The sequence below is a fragment of the Oncorhynchus nerka genome, linkage group LG27, assembly GCF_034236695.1.
Source record: "Oncorhynchus nerka isolate Pitt River linkage group LG27, Oner_Uvic_2.0, whole genome shotgun sequence".
Classification (NCBI taxonomy): domain Eukaryota; kingdom Metazoa; phylum Chordata; class Actinopteri; order Salmoniformes; family Salmonidae; genus Oncorhynchus; species Oncorhynchus nerka.
The window spans coordinates 22,793,110-22,819,067 of NC_088422.1; the positions used below are offsets into that span (position 1 = coordinate 22,793,110).

Here is a 25,958-nt window from a genome sequence, read left to right on the forward strand (position 1 = left end):
TTGGCCTTTACTACTATAGCCCATAGAAACACATTGAATAACACGTTCAGAAATGGCAAAAAAGACAGTCAAAGAGAAATCAGAAAGAACAAGGCTTTGAAGTGTCTGTCCTATACAGTATCTAGGAGATGTAAGAAGTCTGTCCTATACAGTATCTAGGACATTTAAGAAGTCTGTCCTATACAGTATCTAGGAGATGTAAGAAGTCTGTCCTATACAGTATCTAGGAGATGTAAGAAGTCTGTCCTATACAGTATCTAGGAGATGTAAGAAGTCTGTCCTATACAGTATCTAGGAGATATAAAAAGTCTGTCCTATACAGTATCTAGGAGATATAAGAAGTCTGTCCTATACAGTATCTAGGAGATATAAGAAGTCTGTCCTATACAGTATCTAGGAGATTTAAGAAGTCTGTCCTATACAGTATCTAGGAGATTTAAGAAGTCTGTCCTATACAGTATCTAGGAGATTTAAGAAGTCTGTCCTATACAGTATCTAGGAGATGTAAGAAGTCTGTCTATCTCAATACTTCCATTCATTTGTACGGGGTACCTTCAGACGAGTCCCGTGACACTTGTGGGAAGATAAGCAAAACAGAGAACACCATCGTGTTCATGAGAGTCTCATCTTTCCATAGAGGGGTCATATCCGGGCATTACAGATGGTTTCGTGAGAAGTCCGGTTTTCGGGATGTCTCATTGTCTGACTAACACCGCTGTAGATCGGCCATCTTTCACCGCAGATGCGTAAGGCCGACATAGGCGGATGCAGCCCATACAAAAAAAACATATCTCTAACTTAAACTGACAGCATTTTATGGGGATTTTTTAAATATGTTGCTTAGATTGATGCATGTCAATAGACTCTTTAAGGAGTAACCAAACAAAATGCTTTATGAAAGGTGATGACATTGTTTTGTAGTTATTTTGACTTTGTTTTGACGTTGTGTTGATGCTGACATTTCACTCTACACCCTTCACTGGTCCAGAGTTGCATCACCCCTGCTCCACACCCAAGCCTTGAACCAGGGGATTACTAGACTTATCTCCACTTCAGAGGCAGATTGTGTTTTGCCTAGTGGGTATTGTGGTGTGCTGGACTGAGATACCCACCGCTATCTCGCTCGAATACTTCCTTCATTTTTCTGATGCCAATTCTCAGTCTATATGATTGAAGTGAATGTGATCACCACACACACACACACTGACACTATTCATGTCAGTTTGGTCACACAGCAGTCACACAGCTGCTAAATCATACATGAGAATGTTGTCCTGTTGATACTCCCAATGCTTTCTTTACAGTGGTCACTACAGGACTACATGACTATAATAATGTGCAGTTAAATATGTTATGCATACACTCTTAGAAAAAAGGGTTCCAAAAGGGTTCGGCTCTCCCCATAGTCCCAGTCGGTATTAGATAGAACCCTGCCTGCCTGTGGGGAAAATAACCTGTGGTTACCTAGGTTACTCCATTGACTCACAGCAAAAACGTGACCTTTTTCAAACTAAATTTTCTTGTCATATCTGTTTGTTTTAGTCAATTTCAAAACTACATTTAAGAAAAGTACAACATGTGTAAATATTACTTTTCAACATTGCCTGCTCCATAGTGTTCTCGCTACATAGAAAAACCTAATATTGTAGGGCTTCTCTCATCCCCCTTTTTATGATGGTGCTAGCAGCCACGTGAGGGAGTACTAGCTAGCTAGCCAAGACCAGCAACACAAAAAAGGACTATACATCTACAAGTAGTGAGTGGAGTTACAAAGGGACTATACTAAACAAGTTAAATGTCTTACCTGTGATTAAATGTTTTCCACACACCGGGTCCCCACATCTCCCAGTCTCCCACATCTCCCACTCTCCCAGTCTCCCACGTCTCCCAGTCTCCCACATCTCCCAGTCTCCCACGTCTCCCAGTCTCCCACATCTCCCGCGTCTCCCACTCTCCCGCGTCTCCCAGTCTCCCAGTCTCACAGTATCCCAGTCTCCCACGTATCCCACTCTCCCAGGTATCCCAGTCTCCCACATCTCCCAGTCTCCCACGTATCCCACTCTCCCACGTCTCCCAGTATCCCAGTCTCCCACATCTCCCAGTCTCACAGTATCCCAGTCTCCCACTCTCCCAGTCTCCCACGTCTCCCAGTATCCCAGTCTCCCACATCTCACAGTATCCCACTCTCCCACGTCTCCCAGTATCCCAGTCTCCCACATCTCCCACTCTCCCACGTCTCCCAGTCTCCCACATCTCCCAGTCTCACAGTATCCCATGCCCAATAGCCTGAAGCCACAGTGCTCTTCTCACAGGCTCTATTTCCCTACGTGGGACGTTGCAATCTGTAGGTTGGGATTTTTTTACCTGGTTGCATTTATGTTGAACAACACAGCAGCTTTTTGGCATGTTTTGTTATTTCTTTATAACAACAAATTGACTATGAAGTTGCCTCTTTTACAATAGGAAATACTGTTTGTTTTCCTCAATTTGTGGGCATGGTCGAGGGGAAATAATATTATGTGAATACCGACTGGCACTTTGGGAGAACCCTTTTTGGTTCCAGATAAAACCCTTTGTGTAAACGGTTCAACCTGGAACCAAAAAGAGTTCTTCAAAGGGTTCGGGGACAGCTGAAGGGGACAGCTGAAGGGGACCGCTGAAGAACCCTTTTGGGGACCGCTGAAGGGGACCGCTGAAGAGGACAGCTGAAGGGGACCGCTGAAGAACCCTTTTGGGGACAGCTGAAGAACCCTTTTAGGTTCTAGATAGCACATTTTTTTTTGTAAGAGTGTAGAGACAAATAACATAGCAACAAGCCTTATTATAAAACCATAAAAAGGCTCATACCGGCTTATAACAAGTTATAGAGCATATCTGCCTGGATGCTTTAAATGTTACCTCGATTTCTTAACTTCTAAAGCTCAAACTTTGTGTCTCTGTCCACAGGCAGGCCTGGGCACTGGTATCTGTAATTGGTGGAGGGAACGGCTCGTGTTCCGAGGACGTGCGGGAACATGAGAACCATGACACGGGAGGAAAGGCGGTGGCCCGGAAGAACTTCAGCACTGTGGACGGGGTCGGCTTCTCTGTCACCGCGTACAGCGAATGGAGGAACGGTGGGTGATTTATAACCAGTTTGGCTTTACTTAAACCCTGCAGCTAGAATGGTTTATAACTTGTTACATTACTTTTAAAATTTCCATAACCGCATTAGTCCATTATACCTACAGGCCTTAAGAAAAGTGTTACCACATTGGTAACCCAATACCACAAATATTGCTTAAGGAGAGCATTATTGTAGGTGCTTTTTTACTTGTGTATGTCATTGATTGTCTGCTTATTGAACAGGTCATATCAGGCACTTCACATAGTCAGGAATGCCACTTAAAAGCAAAGCTTACACTCAGATTCTCTGATCTTGCAGCTTTTCCTGGATGGTGTATGTGTGGGGGGTTCAAGTGGTTAGTGTTTACAGGATAGATCAATCAGCTGGACTGAACATTCCTGAGCATGTGCGGGCAGGGTCCTCCTGTCACCAGGGCAAACAGCAGCTCCCCAGGAGGGGGTTTGGGTTTGGCACTGGTATGTCCAGTAAGCTGAGATGTTTGTTCTCATACAGTCTTACTCTCACACTTCAATGGTCCACAGAGTCAGTTCAAGATACACTATGGAGGTTTGTTATTGTTTTCGTCCAACTTTTAGCTTGAATGTTGGGTGTATGGTATGGTTCAGGTTTGTTATCTCATTAAACCACACAAATCCTTAGTTTTAGCAACATTTTTTGTGATTCTAGATCCTGTATTCGCCATTAGTTATTTGGTATGCAGGTAGAAAACTGCTAATCCAACAGATCTTATCTGTGCTCTTCTAGGTTATCCCATATCTGGGTTCCAGGTGGATGCTGTGGACCAGGTAGTCCTCAACCTTCAGGATGATGTACACACCTGGCAACCCGGGAACCATGTTGTGGTTGCCAGTACTGACTATTCCATGCATCAGGCAGAGGAGTTCACACTCCTTCCCTGCCCCCACTGCACCAGCAGACAGGTCAGAGTTCAAGGTGAGTGAAAACGAAGGTAGTGTTTGTACATTTATGGGGGCTTACTTTAATTCTGAAATTGAGTATCACTGCTGTGTTTTTAACTGGATATGGTATGATATAAAAATAAGTATCATTATTAATTTATAAATCTTGAGCCAGGGTCTTTCATTTTTAGTTCTATAAATGACCCTTGGGAAAAGACAGGTAGTCAGGCTTTTCTCCTACATGGGATGGTGTTGGTCAATTATATATCTCTGTCTCTCTCTCTGTCTGTCTGTCTTTTCTCTCTCTTTTCTCTCTCTCTCTCTCTCTCTCTTTTCTCTCTGTCTCTCTCTCTCTTTTCTCTCTGTCTCTCTCTCTCTCTCTCTTTTCTCTCTGTCTCTCTGTCTCTCTCTTTTCTCTCTGTCTGTCTGTCTCTCTCTGTCTCTCTCTGTCTCTCTCTCTCTTTTCTCTGTCTCTCTCTCTCTCTTTTCTCTGTCTCTCTCTCTCTCTTTTCTCTCTCTCTCTCTCTCTTTTCTCTCTCTCTCTCTCTCATACTTTATTGGTATGGGAAGTGTTTCCACATACATTGCCAAAGCAAAGATATAGGCACAACAAATCAATGATGACGCAGATAGATAATAATAGGACAAATAATAATGCTCAATGAGTAGTAACAATTAACAGGACACTACAGTAAGAAATGAATGAGGACAAAATTAAAAAGTGAAAGACCTAGCAATGCTATTGTTTCAGTTGGTCGTTCCACTGGCTGTCCCTACGGGTGTGGCAGGAAGATACATATTTTGCAGCTAATATGGCACAAAGGAGGGTTTCTCCCAATAGATATAGGATTTTCTCCTTTTCTGTTTTGGTTTCAAAATGTTTGTATTTGTTTTCAATTTTGGGAACGAAAATTGCCTGTAAGTCTGTATTGTTCTCACGGACTCTCTCTCTTAATTTCAGCTACACTCCCCATTGGGAAACGGGGGGCCTGTTGGCTCATTGCCTATTTCTCTGAGTTTAAGAAATGAACAGTAAACATTATACTCACAAAATATTACATTTCAGATGTATTTATTTCCCTCTCTCTGTCCCTCCCTCCATCGTCCTGTTTTCTGCTGTGTGTGTGGATGCCAGTCCTGTTTATAAACTCTCCATGGTGTCACAAGCCCAGCGAGCAAAACTGGTTGCAATGACATCATGGTCAGATTCTATACTGGTTGTAAGGAATTTATGTTCACTTCTTTTTAGCAATAACGACCAAAAAAAGTCCTCATCTGGTTGTAATCTGACCAGATAACAGCCAAAGTATGATGTCTTGATCTTGTTATGAAAAGGACATCATAACCTGGTTGTAACAAAGACCAGTTTGTTGTAATCTGGTCTGGTGTTCCACCCTGTGTAGTCCCCTGTCTGCCAACACCTCTGTTTTGGCCCACTGCTCTGATGTCGACACAAGCCACCTCCCTTCCTGGAGCAAGAGCTGTGTATGCTCTCTCTCTCTGTCTCTGTCTCTATGTGTTTGTGAGGTGAAGCACACATCCTTATGGTTGGCATTGGCAGCAGTTGGCTTGCCATATTGAGAGACAATAATGACAAACCAACAGTCTCATCTCATTCTCTCTAAATTGTTTTCATGGCTAGAAAGAGAGGTGCTGATGTTGCTCTGTATGGGATTTAGGTCACTCACCTGGCCCCATCAAATGATATCCAGACCTACTGTATCGAGACAACCATATATTTGGCCGACTGTTGTTAATGTGAACACTTTTAAATATCATATTACTATGTATGTCTAAATGTTTACATACAACAATTGATTTGTTGCTTTCACTGATTTATGACAATAGTACATGCTATGAAGTTTGTGTACCATGTGTCCCCTCTCCCAGGGAGGCCCCAGTTTGGTCACATGGGGGAGATTGTGGACGGGATGGACATGCGAGCGGAGGTGGCACTGCTCAGCAGGAACATACTCATCTATGGGGAGATGGAAAACACCTGCTATGGAAACAACTGGTGCCAGTTCTTTGGCCACGACACATACGGCGGACACATCAAGGTGTGTGCTTATGTAACCATGTGTAGCTGTGAGTATCGGGTCTGTGTTGAGCCTGCCTGCCCTGTGCATTTCAGCCTGAGTTATATGCTTATCTAATGTCATTCAATCTAGTGTAATCATGTTGAATATTACCATATTGCTGTGGCGGAGGGTCATTAGAGCATTCAGCAGATGCTGAATGACTGAGGACATTCATCATTCACACATGATCTAACAACATGTCATGTTCATTAGGTACTTAATGGAAGAAAACAGACTGAAACAGGGAGGGACTACCTGGCCTTCTCCAATAAGAAATTGGTTGCAAATGGTTTCCGTTGCATGCCCTAATGAACATAACCCAGGCACCACTCAGAGAAAGAGGGAGAATGGATGAGCGACACTCATTACTCTTAATGTTTTGTGTTTCAGTATTGTAATCCTTCTTTGTCCTTTTTTACTCTGTATATTTCACAACCCCACTGAGCACACAGAAAACTCAAACACCAGACCAACGTCGATGCACACACCCCTCCCTCACACACACACATTCTCTGTATCCAGGATGCAAGTACAATATTTTCCCTGTATAATGTGTTACATACTCATGCTCTCTTCTGATAAATACATAATAACATTCCTCTTGCCTTATGTAAAAGCAGCCCCTTTGCAGTAAATGAGAAAAAAAATCTTGTTTATTGACTGTAGAGAGTTCTGTCCAAGTGTAGTGTGTGTGTGAGAGAGTTTGGGTGAGTGAATGAGTGAGTTACAGTAAGCTTGAGGGATTGGCCAATATCTCCTTAACACAAAACAGGCAATGTGGAAAAGGCCATATACCTAAGAAAGACCTCCCTGAGTTTACTGCATGTTTTTGTGTCTATTTGCTCATTAGGTCATATTTGTGTATGTGTCTCTCTCTCTAGCATCGTTTGTGCTCAGATCATCTCAGTTGTTGCATGATGTTCCATTCATCAATAGATGTAACTGTAAAATAGAGCCACCAATAGATCAGCAGAACCAGAGTAATATGATGCAAGACAGCACTCCACAAGACAGCACTCCACAAGACAGCACTCCACAAGACAGCACTCCACAAGACAGCACTCCACAAGACAGCACAGCACAACACACACAACACAGCACAACACACCACACCACACAGCACAGTACAACACACCACACAGCACAGCACAACACACACAACACAGCACAACACACCACACCACACAGCACAGTACAACACACCACACCACACAGCACAATACACCACACCGCACAACACACCACACAGCACAGCACAGCACACCACACAACACAGCACCACACAGCACACAACACAGCACAACACAGCTTATTCTCTCTCTCTACCCCATTTCTCCTCAGATATTTGGGAACTTCACTTCGGTGCACCTGTCCCATGTGGAGCTGAGGAACATGGGGCAGCAGGAGCAGGGCCGCTACCCGGTCCACTTCCACCGCTGTGGGGATGTTGACTGGCGAGGGGGCTACCGGGAACCAGCCTACGTGGACGGCCTCTCCATCCACCACTCCTTCTCCCGCTGCATCACCATCCACGCCACCAATGGCCTGCTGGTGTGTGTGTGCTGTATGTGTGTGAACGTGTGTGTCAGGGCTGGGGTCAATTATAATTGAAGGCAGTCAATTCAGGAAGTGATTTTAATTATTGTTTTTATTAAAAAGAAAATACTTTTGAAAAACTTCTCAGTTTATTGATTTATCATTGAAAATAGATGTAATTTAAGTTTACTTCATGAATTGACTGTCTTTATTTCGAATTGACTCCAGCCCTGGTGTGTATGTGCCGTATGTGTGATAAAAATTGGGGAAATGAGGACCATATGACGCCAGTCATGAAATAAATGAATGTCAAATGCGTTGAGAAAGTGAATCGACCATCATTCAGATAACATGATGCAGTAACTCCAAGCTGCTTTCCTGCTCTGCTCCTGTCATTGGTGTGTAGCGTTTCCCAAATGTTTCTCCTCTCCAGGTGAAGGACACTGTAGGCTATGACACCCTGGGTCACTGTTTCTTCCTGGAGGACGGGATGGAGCAGAGGAACACGTTCTTCCACAACCTGGGTTTGGTGACCCGACCAGGAACACTCCTGCCCACCGACCGCAACGAGACCATGTGCACCAGCATCCGAGACAAAGTGTATAAGAACTATACACCTTCGCCGAGCATGGAGTGCAAGTAAGACACAGGAAATACTTGTCTGGCCGAGAAAGAGTAAACTTTGACAGAGGGGAAATTAGAGGAACAGGATGAAAGTGAAAAGAGGCAGAAATGAGAAAAAAATATAGCTCAAGAAGAAAGAGTAATGGAAGTAAGGGGTGTGGTGTGTCAGGTTTTACTGGGTTGGACAGGCCTACTGTGGGGTGTGTTGTGTCAGGTTTTACTGGGTTGGACAGGCCTACTGTGGGGTGTGATGTGTCAGGTTTTACTGGGTTGGACAGGCCTACTGTGGGGTGTGTTGTGTCAGGTTTTACTGGGTTGGACAGGCCTACTGTGGGGTGTGGTGTGTCAGGTTTTACTGGGTTGGACAGGCCTACTGTGGGGTGTGGTGTGTCAGGTTTTACTGGGTTGGACAGGCCTACTGTGGGGTGTGGTGTGTCAGGTTTTACTGGGTTGGACAGGCCTACTGTGGGGTGTGGTGTGTCAGGATTTACTGGGTTGGACAGGCCTACTGTGGGGTGTGATGTGTCAGGTTTTACTGGGTTGGACAGGCCTACTGTGGGGTGTGTTGTGTCAGGTTTTACTGGGTTGGACAGGCCAACCTTGAGAGAAGACAAAGGGTTCATGTCCTCTGTGTGAGAGTGATAGGGTCGTCTTTTCCCTGCAAAATCAACCACACCGTTGCATGAGATGTGTTTCTGTTTCTGGGGGAGGTTGAAAAGGAGGTCTGTTTGGGGAGCAGCAGGCGCTGTTTTTGGAGGACTGTGTGTATGTGTGTGTGAGAGAGAGTACAGGTGTGTGTGTGTGTGTGTGTGTGTTGGCAGAACCGTCCCTGGACAGGATTTATGTGGGAGAGGTGAATTATTCCATGGATAACAGGAGTCACTGTTCTTATTAAATGAATAGATCCTGATATTAACAATCAGTTAGCCTGGAGACATCTCCTCTAATGCCCTCTCATCCTCCCTGTGTGTCTGTCTGTCTGCTCGGTGTGTGTGTTGTTTTAGGGCAGTGTCTACGTTCTGGATCGCCAATCCCAATAATAACCTCATAAGCAACGCTGCTGCTGGCTCCCAGGTATGACTGTAATAAGCATCTCTGCCTACCATCAAAACAACACTGTTTAATAATGAATGAATAAAGATCAGCAGGGGACTGAGACTGTACATCTGGTGAGGCCCCCCCCAGCTTTAAGGTTTAGCCACTCATAAGGATCTAAGGCTGTGGCTTACCGGTTCATCTCATGTGATGAGGTGATAAATCTGGGGAGATATTGGGTTCTTACTTTTACATCAACAGCAATAAATTATGGCTTCAACCAGGAGATAAAGTTCAACATCAAGACCTTACTGTTCTAGTTCAAGCACAATTGTATCAATGTGCCTGTGCATTATACTCAATGACAGTACTCTCACTGTGCAATACTCAATGACAGTACTCTCTCTGTGCAGTTCTCTCTCTCTCTCCCTTTTCATAGCCGAGCATTCAGAGTTCGAGACAGCAGGTATGAGAGAGAGAGAGAGAGAGCTCTCTCTCTCTCTCTCTCATACCTGCTGTCTCGAACTCTGAATGCTCGGCTATGAAAAGCAAATTGACATTTACACCTGAGGTGCTGACTTGTTGCACCCTCTATAACCACTTTGATTATTGTTTGACACCGCTGGTCATCTATGAACATCTTAACATTTTGTAGAACGTTCTGGCCTTAATGGCCATGTACTCTTATAATCTCCACCGGGTACAGCCAGAAGAGGCCTGGCCACCCCTCAGAGCCTGGTTCCCCTAGGTTTCTTCCTAGGTTCCTGTCTTTCTAGGGAGTTTTTCCTAGCCGCGTGCTTTTACATCTGCATTGCTTGCTCTTAGGGGTTTTAGGCTGGGTTTCTGTATAAACGCTTTGTGACATCTACTGATGTAAAAAGAGCTTCCAAATACATGTGATTGACTATTACTCCAGGATCATTATTATTTTTCACTCCATTCACCCCCCCCATGTCATCCTAAAGGATGCTGGGATATGGTATGTGTTCCACAGCTCATCCACAGGGGACTCTCATGGGCTGTTTCCAGAGACCCGGGCAGAACTGACCCCTCTGGGGATCTTCTACAACAACCGTGTGCACTCCAACTTTAAGGTACCACTCACTGGCAGCACTGTGTAAAATACAAAAACACTGTGGTTCTGTGTGGCTCAGCTGGTAAAAGCATGGGGCTAACAACACCAAGGTCTTGGCTTTAAATTCCCGCAGGGATCACATACTACGTTGTGTAAGGGCTCTTCCAATTGTCGGATTTCTCCCACATACAGTATGCCAGCTCTCACTCAAAACCTTACACATGCATGCATCCTTTTTATCCATGCCAAACTTGGTGCAAAACCACGCCCACGAGAAACATAGCAACATTAAAAGCTGCACTGATTGGTCAGAGTTCGGTTGTTTCCTGTGACGAAGCAAAGGTGCGCGAGAGAAGGAGGAACGTTAGAGATGGAATCCCCACCAAAACAAAACATTTCCATCCATACTTGCATTTTCCCGAATTGCCATTGATTCACTATTACTGACAATCATGTAATGTTAGTTTTCTACAGAGTCACATGTTTCTTTCCTTTCGTTTAGCTAATTTCAAACGATGCTGTGAAACTGCTCGTCTCCCGCAGTCGGTGGCATGGCAGGCACAAGGGCACGTCCAAACTCTGACCAATCAGCATGGCTTTGAATGTTGCTAGGTTACCAGTGGGCATGGTTTTGCACCAAGTTTGGCGTGGATAATACGGGATCGATGTCCCCACCGCGGGATGGTTGAGCTAATGTAGGCTAATGTGATTAGCATGAGGTTGTAAGCAACAAGCTTAAATTCTTGTTAATCTAACTGCACTGTTCTATTTACAGTAGCTATTACAGTGAAAGAATACCATGCTATTGTTTGAGGAGAGTGCACAATTATGTACCTGTATTATGAACTTGTATCAATAAACCAATTAGGCACATTTGGGCAGTTTTGATACAACATTTTGAACAGCTATGCAATTTTGGGGCGGCAGCGTAGCCTAGTGGTTAGAGCGTTAGACTAGTAACAGAAAGGTTGCAAGTTCAAATCCCTGAGCTGTTGTTCTGCTCCTGAACAAGGCAGTTAACCCACTGTTCCTAGGCCATCATTGAAAATAAGAATTTGTTCTTAAAACTGACTTGCCTAGTTAAATAAAGGTAAAATAAAAAATGGTTAATTGGATCAGTCTAAAACTTTGCACATATACTGCTGCCATCTAGTGGCCAAAATCTAAATTGCACCTGGGCTAGAATAATACATTATGGCCTTTCTCTTACATTTCAAAGATGATGGTACAAACAAAATACAAAAAAATGCATGCTTTTTTTCTTTGTATTTTCTCTTACTTTTCTCTTAATAGCAAAATTAGGTTAGGTGAACTGGGAGCCCATTGCCCACTCTAACCACAAGTGCCTCTCTCATAAGGAGTGAGCTTACAGTCTCAAGACTCTGCTTCAGTTATACACTACTTGTCAAAAGTTTTAGAACAGCTACTCCTTCAAGGGTTTTTCTTTATTTTTACTATTTTCCACATTGTAGAATAATAGTGAAGACATCAAAACTATGAAATAACACATATGGATCATGTAGTAACCAAAAAACAAATCAAAATATATTTTATATTTGAGATTCTTCAAATAGCCACCCTTTGCCTTGATGACCAGCTTCACCTGGAATGCTTTTACAACCGTCTTGAAGGAGTTCCCACATATAAGAGGACTTGTTGGCTGCTTTTCCTTCACTCTGCGATCCGACTCACTCCAAACCATATCAATTTGGATGAGGTCGGGGGATTGTGGCCAGGTCATCTGATGCAGCACTCCATCACAGCCTGGAGGTGTGTTGGGTCATTGTCCTGTTGAAAAACAAATGATAGTCCCACTAATCCCAAACCAGATGGGATGGCGTATCGCTGCAGAATGCTGTGGTAGCCATGCTGGTTAAGTGTGCCTTGAATTCCCAAAAATAAATTGCAGACAGTGTCACCAGCAAGACATCCCCCACACCAGAACACCTCCTCCTCCGTGCTTTACGGTGGGAAATACACATGCAGGGATCATCTGTTCACCCACACCACATCTCACAAAGACACGTCGGTTAGAACCAAAAATGTCCAATTTGGACTCCAGACCAAAGGCCAAATTTCCACCGGTCTAATGTCCATTGATCGTGTTTCTTGGCCCAAGCTAGTCTCTTCTTCGCATTGGTGTCCTTTAGCAGTGGTTTCTTTGCAGAAATACAACCATGAAGGCCTGATTCACACAGTCTCCTCTGAACAGTTGATGTTGAGATGTGTCTGTTACTTGAACTCTGAAGCATTTATTTGGGCTGTAATTTCTGAGGTGCAGTTAACTCTAATGAACTTATCCTCTGCAGCAGAGGTAACTCTGGGTCTTCCATTCCTGTGGCGGTCCTCATGAGAGCCAGTTTCATCATAGCACTTGAAGAAACTTTAAAAGTTCTTGAAATGTTCCGGATTGACTGACCTAATGATGGACTGTCATTTCTCTTTGCTTATTTGAGCTGTTCTTGCCATAATATTGACTTGGTCTTTTACCAAATAAGGCTATCTTCCAACCCTACCTTGTCACAACACAACTGATTGGCTCAAACACATTAAGAATTAAAGAAATTCCACAACTTAACTTTTAAGAAGTCACACCTAGTAATTAAAATGCATTCCAGGTGACTACCTCATGAAGCTGGTTGAGAGAATGCCAAGAGTGTGCAAAGCTGTTATCAAGGCATTGGGTGGCTGTTTGAAGAAGCTCAAATATCAAATATATTTTGATTTGTTTAACACTTTTGGTTACCATATGATCCCATATGTGTTATTTCATAGTTTTGATGTCTTCACTATTATTCTACAATGTAGAAAATAGCAAAAATATAGAAAACCCTTGAATGAATAGGTGTTCTAAAACTTTTGACCGGTAGTGTATACCTATGGTATATACACAGTCTCATTACATTGCATTCACACTTGAACTGCACATTACACACTACACTCTTATATCCCGTACATTTGACAATATATATATTTTACAGAGTTGCTACTGTGTGCTATTACGACACTCTCATGCAAAATATGTAAAACTGTCCGACTCCTTTATGACCATAGTTCCCATACCTGTTTGTGTTATCCAGGCTGGGCTCTTCATTGATAAAGGTGTGAAGACCACCAATGCCAGTGCTGCAGACCCCCGGGAGTACCTGTGTCTGGACAACAACGCCAGGTAAGAATACAGGTCAAACTACATTGCATTTACAATTAAATTTCGACATGCAGGGATCAATCATTTGGATCAATCATTGTCTATATATTTACTTGGTCTAGTAGGCTGTGGTTTAGTTAGTATCTATCTCTACAGCACTTACTGTAGATGGTATGTAGTTTATATGGTATGGTCTGTACTGTACTTTGATAGCCTGTACTGGTCGGTACTCTCCTTGTACAGTAGTCTGGAGGGTCTGGCAGGTTTGTGTTTACAGACAAAACAAGGCTCCAATCTGCACCAGTCTGTCCAAATACAAGCCTCTTCTTCAACAGATAGAAAGAAAATAGCTTAGGCCATCTAAGACCACTGCTTACGCTGTGAGTGTTTGTGTGTGAAGGTGAGGACTGAGTGTGTTTGTTTGTCTGTGTGCGTAGTGTTTGTCTGTGTGCATAGTGTTTGTCTGTGTGTGTTTGTCTGTGTGCGTAGTGTTTGTCTGTGCATAGTGTTTGTCTGTGTGTATTTTCTAAGAGTATGTGTATCTGTGTGTCAGAGAGAAAGATCAAGAGTGTGTGTTTCTATACTCATATTACACATGGGTCTGTTTCAGGTTCCGTCCACATGAGAATGCAGACCCAAACCGTCCCAGGGTGGCTGCTCTCATCGACACACTCATCGCCTTTAAGAACAATGACCTCGGAGCCTGGATACGAGGCGGTGACATCACCATTCAGAACTCTGGGTGAGTGCTGTGATGTCATCTCATTGAGCCCATGAATGTGGTTACTGTATCCTTGTTCATCAATGTGCTGTGCAGTAGTCACATGTCATCGCTTCTGTCTTCAATGTCCCTGTATGATTTGCACAGAGAAAAGTGTCTCAGAAGTGACTCAGGTTTTACTGTAGCAACTTGCATTAGAATTAGTAGCTAGCATGCTAAGCTAACATGTTATCAAGTGGCCATCTCGGATGTGGCAAAGGGCCAGGACTTCCTATTTCTCAGTCCTCAATTCTATGGATGACATTGAACTGGTGACTCCTACACTTCTGGGTTAGCCCTACTCAGTGGAGCTCTCACACAGTGCACGTCTACAATGCAGAATGAATGATACGTTCATTCTCTCTGGTTATAGATTTGCAGACAATGGGGTGGGACTCTCCTTTGCGAGGTATGTACCAAGGCTCCTGTGTCTGTTTCTACACCTGTGTTTCTGTCTGTACATTCCTAACACACCCACTACACATACACTTATGCTCAAAAACACATCCTGTCCCTTTCCTCTCCCTCCGTCAGTGACGGTAGTTATCCCAAGGACGAGGGTTCCAGTCAGGAAGTGACTCAGTCTCTGTTTGTGGGAGAGAGCCGGAACCGTGGCTTCAACGGAGGCCAGAACAAGTACTGGGGCCAGGGAGGAGCAGACGGCAAGATGAGGACACTACCCAGGAACAGGTGTGTGTGTGTGTGTGCGCGTGTGAAAAATACTGTAATAAAAAACTGCAGATAGTGTTGGAGAGGGGCATTGCTCTTGTAGGGGAAGTATTGCTTTGACTAACTTCCTGTAATAGGATAAATGTTTTTTTTAATGTTTCTATCACTTCTGTGTTTCCTGAGAACCAATTTCCTCCATCCGCGTAGTAAGCCTCCTTTGATAAACAGTGACTGAAAGGAAAAAACCAACATGCAGTACCATCTGCAGGCAGAGAGGCAGGAACCATTCATTCAATTCAACAAGGAAAATGGCGGACGGAAGACAGGGTGGTGCGGCAGGTGCTGCTTCTCATTCGAATGCTGTAATTTTATCTAAACCATCAGGTGTACGCCGATCCCAGCTAAGTAACTCATGCAAAGAGTTAAAGCGCAATTATGTGTTTTATCTCCAGTACTCTGCCATGATTGTCAGTTATGTAGCTGCTCTACTGATAATCTCAGTGCGTCCTTGCTGGGATGACACAATCAGTCTACTACCGGAGAATATCAACACCAAACACATTGGTTCACCGTTCCGCGGGAGCGGACAGTACACAGCATACCATAATGTTCTGAATAATGGCCAAGTCTACCTCGCTCCTTATTCTACTGAACCGCTTAGGCGTAACAAACACAAGTCCAACATTTATCGGAAACTGTTAAACTACCTGTTCATTACCCTCCTGCTCTCCGGGGATGTGCAACTCAACCCTGGGCCCAATATCACCGAGCCAGTGATACGCACCGGAGTGGAGAGCGGTGGAAGGCCTCGTCCACTGGTCGTCGCCGCTGTGGAGGTGGGTGAGTGCTATGGTCCTATGGTTTCTCTCGACTCACCCGGCTCCAGGATAGATTTTGACACTTCAAACATACCAGAGTCGCTATATGCGATCCCTGACTCTGCTTCTGGTACGCAAGCTATTTTAATTAGTTCCCCGCATCCAGTGCAGGCGGGAGGGATTGTTAATTGCGCTACCGAACTGCCCCTAATCAAAACGAAACAAAACGGCCTAAACCCAGCCGTCAGAAAACACAGAAAATTTAACTTTTTTCAATGTGTCAATCACTCTCGAGTCATCTGGGACCCACGAGCTAAGCCCAAGGGACTACTAGGGGGGCACTTGAACATTCGTAGTGTCATTCCAAAAAGTGATCAAATTCAACATCTACTCACAGACTCCAACCTTGACTTTCTCTGCCTCTCAGAGACATGGCTCCATAAACACTCTCCATGTGCTGCTTTGATTGTGCCTGGCTACAATGTTTTCAGGAGAGACAGGATTGAGGGAAGAGGGGTGTGATGATTTACATTAAAGAACATATCCGATGTAAACAAATTGAGTGGTCATGTGATAATGAACTAGAATGTATCGGCCTGAACGTTACACTGTCTCCCCAAATGTCTTTTACCCTCATTGGAATGTATAGGCCACCTTCCACCAAAAGTGTGTTTTTTGATCAGTTTAATACCATGCTTAGGGAATGTGATTTTGGGAAAGAGGTCATCTTAATGGGAGATTTTAACATTAATTATGAAGACAAGTGTTGTAGGAAAACCCTCAAACGGATCACTAATACCTTTGACCTTACACAGCTAGTTAAAGGGCCAACCAGGGTGACTTGTTGCTCTAAAACACAGATTGATTTGGTGTTCAGTAATAAACCAGAGAGAGTGACTAAATCATTCAATATGGTTACTGGGCTGTCTGATCATAATCTGACACTTATAGCCAGAAAGCTGTCTAAGAGCAGGTTTAACCTCTCTACTGTTAGAAAGCCGGATCAACTCAGAATACCTAGGAGTGAATTAAACTATTTTGAAAAAGCAATTAAGGGAATAAACTGGAATGATCTCTTGTCCTATACAGACGTGGAAGCTGATAGTCAGGTTTTTCTATCCACAATCCAGACTACAATAAATGGCTTCCTAAAGAAAATAGCCCTAAAATCTAAATTAGAGCATGACAGACGTAGGTTTACCATGTTGAGAAATAAGGTGATGAAAGAAATCAGACAGGCCAAGGCAAACTTTTTTTATTAACATAATTGGTGAAGCAAAGGGAAATTCTAAATTGATATGGGAGAATCTAAAAAAGTTAACAGGTAAAGACCATAGTAACACTGCAAAAAGACTAGAAATCATGGTGAATAACAATCTAACACAGGATGCAGTCGAAATAGCAATAGCCTTCAATTCCTACTTTATTGACTCTGTCAGGGTACTGACACAGAACGCCTCCACTGGTTTCTTGGGCTCAGTGCTAGTGAATGACACTCAACCTGTCTTCATCATAAGGGAGGTTTCTGAGTCAAAAGTGAACAAGGTGATTAGCTCACTAAAGAACTCTAAAGCCAAAGATGTGTTTGGGATGGACTCTACCTTTCTTAAAAACTACAAAGAGTCACTCATTGGCCCCATTACTAAGGTCACCAACACATCTATTGGTCTCGGTGTGTTTCCAAGGGTATGGAAGTCGGCCATAATAACGGCCATCTTTAAATCAGGCGACCCTGCTGACGTGAGTAACTACAGGCCCATTAGTATACTACCTGTGGTATCAAAGGTTGTTGAAAAGTGTGTAGCAGAACAACTGATTGCCCACCTCAACAACAGCCCCTTCACATTACACTCCATGCAGTTTGGCTTCAGAGCGAAACACTCCACAGAAACGGCCAACTGTTTTCTTCTGGAAAATGTGAAGTCCAAGATGGACAAAGGGGGTGCTGTTGGGGCTGTGTTTCTGGACCTAAGGAAGGCTTTTGATACTGTTAACCATGAAATTCTCATCACAAAATTGTCCAAGTTCAACTTTTCCCCTGATGCCTTGAGATGGATGAAATCATACCTTGAAGGCAGAACTCAGTGTGTCAGAGTGAGCAATGAGCTGTCGCCCACTCGTAGCTATGATGTGGGCGTGCCCCAAGGGTCAATACTGGGGCCCCTCCTGTTCAGCCTGTACATTAATGATCTGCCTTCTGTCTGTACTGGGTCTGAAGTTCAAATGTATGCAGATGATACAGTGATATATGTGCATGCAAAGAGCAAACAACAAGCTGCACAAGAACTCACTACTGTAATGGTCCAGGTTACAAAGTGGCTCAGTGACTCGTGTTTGCATCTCAATGTGAAAAAAACTGTTTGCATGTTCTTCACAAAGAGGGCAACAGATGCTAATGTGTCAGGGGAGAAGCTCCAGGTGGTATCCGATTTTAAGTACCTTGGCATCATACTTGATTCCAACCTCTCTTTTAAAAAGCATGTGAAAAAGGTAATTCAAATAACCAAATTCAACCTAGCTAATTTCCGATTTATACGAAATTGTTTGACTACAGAGGTAGCAAAACTGTACTTCGAAACTATGATACTCCCCCACTTAACATACTGCTTGACTAGTTGGGCCCAAGCTTGCTGTACAACATTAAAACCTATTCAGTCTGTCTACAAACAGGCTCTCAAAGTGCTTGATAGGAAGCCCAATAGCCATCATCATTGTCACATCCTTAGAAAGCATGAGCTCTTGAGTTGGGAAAATCTTGTGCAATACACCGACGCATGTCTTGTATTCAAGATCCTTAATGGCCTGGCTCCCCCTCCACTCAATATTTTTGTTAAACAGAAAACCCAGACATATGGCAGCAGATCCACAAGGTCTGCCATGAGAGGTGACTGTATAGTTCCCTAAGGAAAAGCACCTTTAGTAAATCTGCATTCTCTGTGAGAGCTTCCCATGTCTGGAATACACTGCCATCAGACACACATAACTGCACCACATATCACACTTTCACAAAATGCTTGAAGACATGGCTAAAGGTCAATCAGATTTGTGAACATGGTCCCTAGCTGTGTGTTGCTGCTCTCCATGTTGTCTGTTGTCTGTAGCTTGTGAGGTGTGGAAACACTTTGTTGCTTTTATGAATTTTGTCTTGCTGCTTTTTGTTCTGTCTGTATGCTACGTCTTGCTTGTCCTATGTTGCTCTGTATGTATGCTATGTATTCTTGTCCTATGTTGCTATGTCTTGCTTGTTCTATGTTGCTATTGTCTATATTGTAATTGTTTTTAATAACCTGCCCAGGGACTGCGGTTGAAAATTAGCCGGCTGGCTAAAACCGGCACTTTTACTGAAACGTTGATTAATGTGCACTGTCCCTGTAAAAATAAAAATAAACTCAAACTCAATCAAAATGAATCAAAGCGTTGCTTACAGTCTGAAAAACAGTCACAGTCACGGTGAGCACTTGCGGAAGAGCACTCGGATCAGGGACAGGGAGCAGGCTGTAACCCACCCACAGTCAGAGAGACCGTCCTCAGGTTCGGGTTCATTAAGGTATGCAATGGAAAACATTTTTCAGTAGAAAAAAAGAGAGCATTGATGTGTCTTGTCCTTGAGGAAGAACTGAGCGATTTCCGCTAGCTGCAAAGTCAAAATTGGCTATATGTAAAAGAATTCATGAGAACAAAAATGTGCTTTTTGGTCTTCATTTAAGATTAGGGTTAGGCATTATTGTTAAATTTTCATCTAAAATGACATACCCAAATCTAACTACCAGTAGCTCAGGCCCTGAAGTAAGGATATGCATATTCTTGGTACTATTTGAAAGGAAACACTTTGAAGTTTGTGGAAATGTGAATTGAATGTAGGAGAATATAAACACAACATATCTGATAGAAGAAAATACAAAGAAAAAAACAAGTTTTGAACATCTTTGAAATGCAACAGAAAGGTCCTCAATCTAGCCATCACTCTGGTTGTAATTCTTATGGTGTCCACAAGATGGCAGCAGTGTATGTGGAACGTTTCCGACAGATTCAGACCTACATGACATTTAGTGTGAAGTCACCCAGGTACATTTGGGCAAATCGTGAAGGAGACATTTACATTCACATTACATTTTTCTGTAAGAATATCGTCAAATCTGTATACTTGGACTTTGATTCAGCTTTTCCAATATTAGTAGCCATATTATAAGTTCAACATTTGCAAAACACCCAGTTTTCATAACTCTCCATATTCTTATCATTTTTGTCCAAAAGGAAAAGGCTTGATGTTGTACAAGGTTAGCAGCAACATTGTGTGACAGATACTGGGTTTCTGCATACTACCGTAAAGCCCAGCTCATTGGTTATTTAGCTAGCTTTGTTTGACCCCAATTGGTGCTTATTTGACAAAGTTACAGTCAATCAAGTGAAGACCGCCCTCGTCATCGGTGTGCCATAAAGGCGTCGCTCTCTGACCAAATATGGTGTCCTATAGGATATACTACACACCTAATGATATAGTGAAGTCTGGTTACATTCTAGGATCTCGGAGGAATACATACGAACGTGATTTGACTAGTTGAAACAAAGTTTAGGGTTAGATTTTCACAGATTCCTTTCTTTGCAAATTGGACGAGTGGAAATACAAAATCGATTGTGCATGCTATATGGACCTTTTTACGATATGAAAAATGATTTGATCTAACAAAACGACACTTCATGTTATCTCTGGGACCCTTTGGATGATAAATCAGAGCAAGATTTCAGAATGTAAGTACACATTTCACCTTCAGAGGTGAATTGATCAAACCTATCGCGGTGAAAAAAGTGTATTGTTGTGAGGAGCTCTCAAACAATAGCATGGCATTTGTAAATGCCATGCTACTGTAAATTGGACAGTGCAGTTATATTAACAAGAATTTAAGCTTTCAGTCAATATACGACACTTATATATAAAATCTGCGATCGTGACACATGGCGCTGCATGATTTACAACAAAAAAGTAAGAAACATTTGTTAAATAAACGAAAGGAAAAATAGTAATACAATAACGAGGCTATATACAAGGTGTACTGGTACTGAGTCAATGTGCAGGGGTATGGGTTAGTTGAGGTAATTGATGTAATATGTACAGTGCCTTGCGAAAGTATTTTGCACGCCCAATTTTTCAGTTTTTGATTTGTTAAAAAAGTTTGAAATATCCAATAAATGTCGTTCCACTTCATGATTGTGTCCCACTTGTTGTTGATTCTTCACAAAAAAATACAGTTTTATATCTTTATGTTTGAAGCCTGAAATGTGGCAAAAGGTCGCAAAGTTCAAGGGGGCCGAATACTTTCGCAAGGCACTGTACATGTAGTTCGGGGTAAAGTGACTATGCATAGATAATAAACAGAATAGCAGCAGCGTATGTGAAGAAATGTGTGTGTGTGTGTGTGAAATATGTGTGAGTGTGTGGTTAGAGTCCAGTGAGTGTACATCAAGCCTGTGCAAGAGACTCGGTGCAAAAAAATATATAAAGAATACGATTAAAAAAGGGAGTCAATGAAAATAGTCTGTGTAGCCATTTGATTAACTGTCTTATGGCTTGGGTGTAGAAGCTGTTAAGGAGCCTTTTATAGAGGTCCTGGATGGCAGGAAGCTCATCCCCAGTGATGTACTCCAAGATCCAGTTCCAGAGGAAGGTGTTCAGTCCCAGGGTCCTTTGCTTAGTGAACTTGGAGGGCACTATGTTGTTGAATGCTGATCTGTAGTCAATGAACAGCATTCTCAGGTAGGTTTTCCTTGTATCCAGCTGGGAAAGGGCCGTGTGGAGTGCAATAGAGATTGCGTTATCTGTAGATCTGTTTGGGTGGTATGCTAATTGGAGGGAGCCATGACCGGCCTTTCAAAGCATTTCATGGCTGCAGATGTGAGTGCTACGAGGCGGTAGTCATCTAGGCAGGTTACCTCAGTGTTCTTGGCCACAGGGACTATGGTTGTCTGCTTGAAACATGTAGGTATTACAGACTGGGTCAGGGAGAGGTTGAAAATGTCAGTGCCAGCTGGTCAGCGAATGCTCTGAGTACGCGTCCTGGTAATCACTCTGGCCCTGCGGCCTTGTGAATGTTAACCTGTTTAACCTTTAACGTTGTCCCCCCGCTGGACGGTTGAGCTAACGTAGGCTAATGTGATTAGCATGAGGTTGTAAGTAACAAGAACATTTCCCACGACATAGACATATCTGATATGGGCAGAAAGCTTAAATTCTTGTTAATCTGGGTTTGCACGAAGTTTGGCGTGGATAATACAGATTCAGTGTCCCCCCCCCCCCCCCCCCCGCAGGATGGTTGAACTACAGTAGGCTAATGTGATTTATTAGATTCTTGTTAATCTAACTGCACTGTCCAATTTACAGTAAGTAGCTATTACAGTGAAAGAATACCATGCTATTGTTTGAGGAGAGTGCACAATTATGAAAATGTAGGCACATTTGGGCAGTCTTAATACAATATTTTGAACAGATATGCAGTGGTTCATTGGATCAGTCTAAAACTTGATACATACACTGCTGCCATCTAGTGGCCAAAATCTAAATTGTGGCTGGGCCAGAATAATACATTATGGCCTTACTCTTGCATTTCAAAGATGATGGCACAAAAGAAAAATACAAAAAAATGCATGTTTTTTTTCTTAGTATTATCTTTTACCAGATCTAATGTGTTATATTATCCTACATTATTTTCAAATTTCCACAAACTACAAAGTATTTCCTTTCAAATGGTATCAAGAATATGCATTACCTTGCTTCAGGTCCTGGGCTACAGGCAGTTAGATTGGGGTGTCATTTTAGGCGAAATTGAAAAAAAGGGCCCGATCCTGAAGATTGAAAGGTCTTACTCATATTGGCTACAGAGAGTGTGATCGCAGTCATCCGGAACAGCTGGTGCTCTCATGCTTGGTTCAGTGTTTTTTGCCTCGAAGCGAGCATAGAAGGCTTAATTGTCTAGTAGGTCTGCGTCACTGGACAGCTCGCGGCTGTGTTTCTCTTTGTATTCCGTGATAGTTTGCAAGCCCTGCCACATCCGACGAGCATCAGAGCAGGCGTAGTAGGATTCGATCTTAGTCCTGTGTTGATGCTTTGCCTGTTTGATGGTTCATCGGAGGGGGTAATGGGATTTATTATAAGTGTCCGGATTAGTGTCCCGCTCCTTGAAAGCGTCAACTCTAGCCTTTAGCTAAGTACAGATGTTGCCTGTAATCCATGGCTTCTGGTTGGGATATGTACGTATGTTCATTGTAGGGACGACGTCGTAGATGCATGTATTAATGAAGCCGGTGACTGATGTGGTATACTCCTCAATGCCATCGGATGAATCCCGGAACATATTCCAGTATTTTCTAGCGAGACAGTCCTGTAGCTTAGCATCCACTTCTGTGTTGAGCGCATCACTGGTACTTCCTGTTTTTGCTTGTAAGCAGGAATCAGGAGGATAGAGTTATGATCAGATTTGCCAAATAGAGGGTGAGAGGGAGCTTTGTACACTTCTGTGTGTGTGGAGTAAAGGTGATCTAGAGTTTGTTTCCCCCCTCTGGTTGCACATGTGACATGCTGATAAAAATGAGGTAGAACAGATTTCAGTTTTCCAACATTAAAGTCCCCAGCCACTAAGAGCGCCGCCTCTGAATGAGTATTTTATTGTTTGCTTATGACCTTATACAGCTTGTTGAGTGCGGTCTTAGTGCCAGCATCGGTGTGTGGTGGATAATAGACAGCTACGAAGAATAGTGTTGTCTACAGCTTACCATGAGGTACTCTAACTCAGGTGAACAAAACCTTGAGACTTTCTTAATATTAGAGATTGCACACAAGCTGTTGTTGACAAAGACACACCACCCTCCCTGATCTTACTGCTGCTGTTCTGTCTTGCCGATGCACGGAAAACACAGCTAACTGTATATTATCCATGTCCTTGTTCAGCTACGACTTGATGAAACAGGATATTACCGTTTTTAATGTCCCATTGATAGGATAGTCTCGAACGGAGCTCATCCAGTTTATTCTCAAGTGATTGTATGTTTGCCAGTATAATGGAGGGTAAAGGCGGATTATCCACTCGCTGACGCAGTCTCGCCAGGCATCCGGCTCTACGACCTCTGTAACAACGTCTCCTCTTCATATGAATAACAGGGATTTGGGCCTGGTCCGGGAGGAGCAGTATATCCTTTACTTACGACTCATTAAAGAAAAAATATTCTCCAGTTCAAGGTGAGAAATCGCTGTTCTGATGTCCAGAAGCTTTTTTCGGTCATAAGAAACGATGGCAGAAACATTATGTTCAAAAAAGTTCAAAACAGCACCCCAAAAAACACAATTAGTAAGGAGCCTGTATGACAGGTTGTTATATCAGAGTTGAGGGTTTGGTCACAATTTAAACAAACTACAACTTAGGAAGGAATTAGAGCATTTATAAAGTCTCCATAAGCACTAAGTTATTGCTTACAAAATTATTTATAAGCAAAGTCATACTACATAAAGGGTGATATAAAGTTCCTAACATATGTTGCTTTGCATATTCCCTTCTCTGGCAGCTCCCTCTTTGGAGGCTGTAAAACGTGGTAACAGCTAATTGCTGCATGCCCTGATTTCTCCAGCTGCTCCCTCATTCATGACGGCCCTGTCATCCCTCTCTGGCCTTTTTACACACTTCCTGACCACACTAACGGTTAGATGTTTGGTCACAGCCAGGCTTTTCAGAGTGAGACAAAACAACGTATCCTTCTGTTATCTAGTTAGACTTATATGACTGTTTTTCCCCACTGATAAGACAACAAGCTGATGAAGCTAGCAATAGGCCTAATGTTTCTCTCCGGTGTTATAAATAGCTATACACTGAATGTACAAAACATTAAGAACACCTTCCTAATATTGAGTTGCCCCCCCCCCACACTATTTGCCATCAGAACAGTCTTAATTCATTGGGGCATGGTCTCTACAAGGTGTTGAATCGTTCCACAGGAATGCTGGCACATATTGACTCCAATGCTTCCCACAGTTGTGTGAAGTTGGCTGGATGTTCTTCGGGTTGTGAACCACTGTTCAGTAGTGTGGTCAAGTGCCACAAAGAGGGACTTAGGAAGATTGCAGTTGACTCAGAACAGGGCAGCACGGCTGGCCCTTAAAAGTACACGGAGAGCTAACATTAATGACATGCATGTCAATCTTTCATGGCTCAAAGTGGAAGAGAGATGGACTTCATGACCTCTTGTTTTTTGAAAGAGGTGTTGACAAGCTGAATGTACGGACACCCATGCATACCCCACAAGACATGACAACAGAGGTCTCTTCAAAGTCCAGAACAGACTATGGGAGACGCACAGTACTACATAGAGCCATGACTACATGGAACTATTCCACATCAGGTAACTGATGCAAGCAGTAGAATCAGAAAAAATACATCTCATGGAACGACAGGGACTGTGAAGAGACACAGACGCATGGACACACATGCACTGTGATATTGTTGTATAGTGGTATCAAACATTTTTTTATTTTAGATATGTAGTAGTGTAATAATGTTATATGATGTACTGTTTTATCTTTTGATTTAATGTAATGTAAGTGCTTTATGTTTGGATCCCAGGAGGAGTAGCTGCTGCCTTGTCTTGCCCATTCACACTCTGAATGGCACACATACACAATCCATGTCTTAATTGTATCAAGGATTAAAAATCCTTCGTTAACCTGTCTCCTCCCCTTCATCTACACTGATTGAAGTGGATTTAACAAGTGACATCAATAAGGGATAATAGCTTTCATCTGGATTCACCTGGTCAGTCTGTCATGGAAAGAGCAGGTATTCTTAATGTTTTGTACAGTCAGTGTAGATGCTCTGGATCAGCTGATGCTGTCTTGAACGTAACGTGACTTGTTTTGTTTGTGTTAGCTCGGTGTGACTCCAGTCATGTTTGTTGTGACTCTCATACGGATTTTTTAAAGGACGTTCCCGATCCGCGGCTTCCAGATCTATGACGGTCCTGTGCGGATCACTCAGAGCACATTCCGAAATTACATCCCGACAAAGGAGCGTTTCACCAGCGCGGTGGGCTTCAACCTAAAGAACACCTGGCAGCTCACACCACGCAACAACCTGTCCAAGCTCAGCTTCCAGCCCACTGTGAGTAGCCATCACATCACTCCACCTTTCATCCTAGAAGTGCACACTCA

General features: G+C 43.0%; 1 protein-coding gene across 4 annotated transcripts in view; it reads left to right on the plus strand.

Moving 5' to 3' along the window:
• LOC115111378 (cell surface hyaluronidase-like) overlaps window positions 1-25,958 on the plus strand; it is a 45,038-nt gene that overhangs the window by 13,509 nt on the left and 5,571 nt on the right. For all 4 annotated transcript variants that reach the window (XM_029637366.2, XM_029637368.2, XM_029637367.2 and 1 more), the window contains exons 5-16: window positions 2,947-3,116; window positions 3,872-4,060; window positions 5,917-6,086; window positions 7,449-7,658; window positions 8,077-8,282; window positions 9,272-9,341; window positions 10,268-10,396; window positions 13,458-13,546; window positions 14,136-14,267; window positions 14,659-14,694; window positions 14,820-14,975; window positions 25,731-25,908. In XM_029637366.2, the coding sequence (XP_029493226.1) occupies window positions 2,947-3,116; window positions 3,872-4,060; window positions 5,917-6,086; window positions 7,449-7,658; window positions 8,077-8,282; window positions 9,272-9,341; window positions 10,268-10,396; window positions 13,458-13,546; window positions 14,136-14,267; window positions 14,659-14,694; window positions 14,820-14,975; window positions 25,731-25,908 (1,735 nt within the window). The remainder of the gene's footprint in view (window positions 1-2,946; window positions 3,117-3,871; window positions 4,061-5,916; window positions 6,087-7,448; window positions 7,659-8,076; window positions 8,283-9,271; window positions 9,342-10,267; window positions 10,397-13,457; window positions 13,547-14,135; window positions 14,268-14,658; window positions 14,695-14,819; window positions 14,976-25,730; window positions 25,909-25,958) is intronic.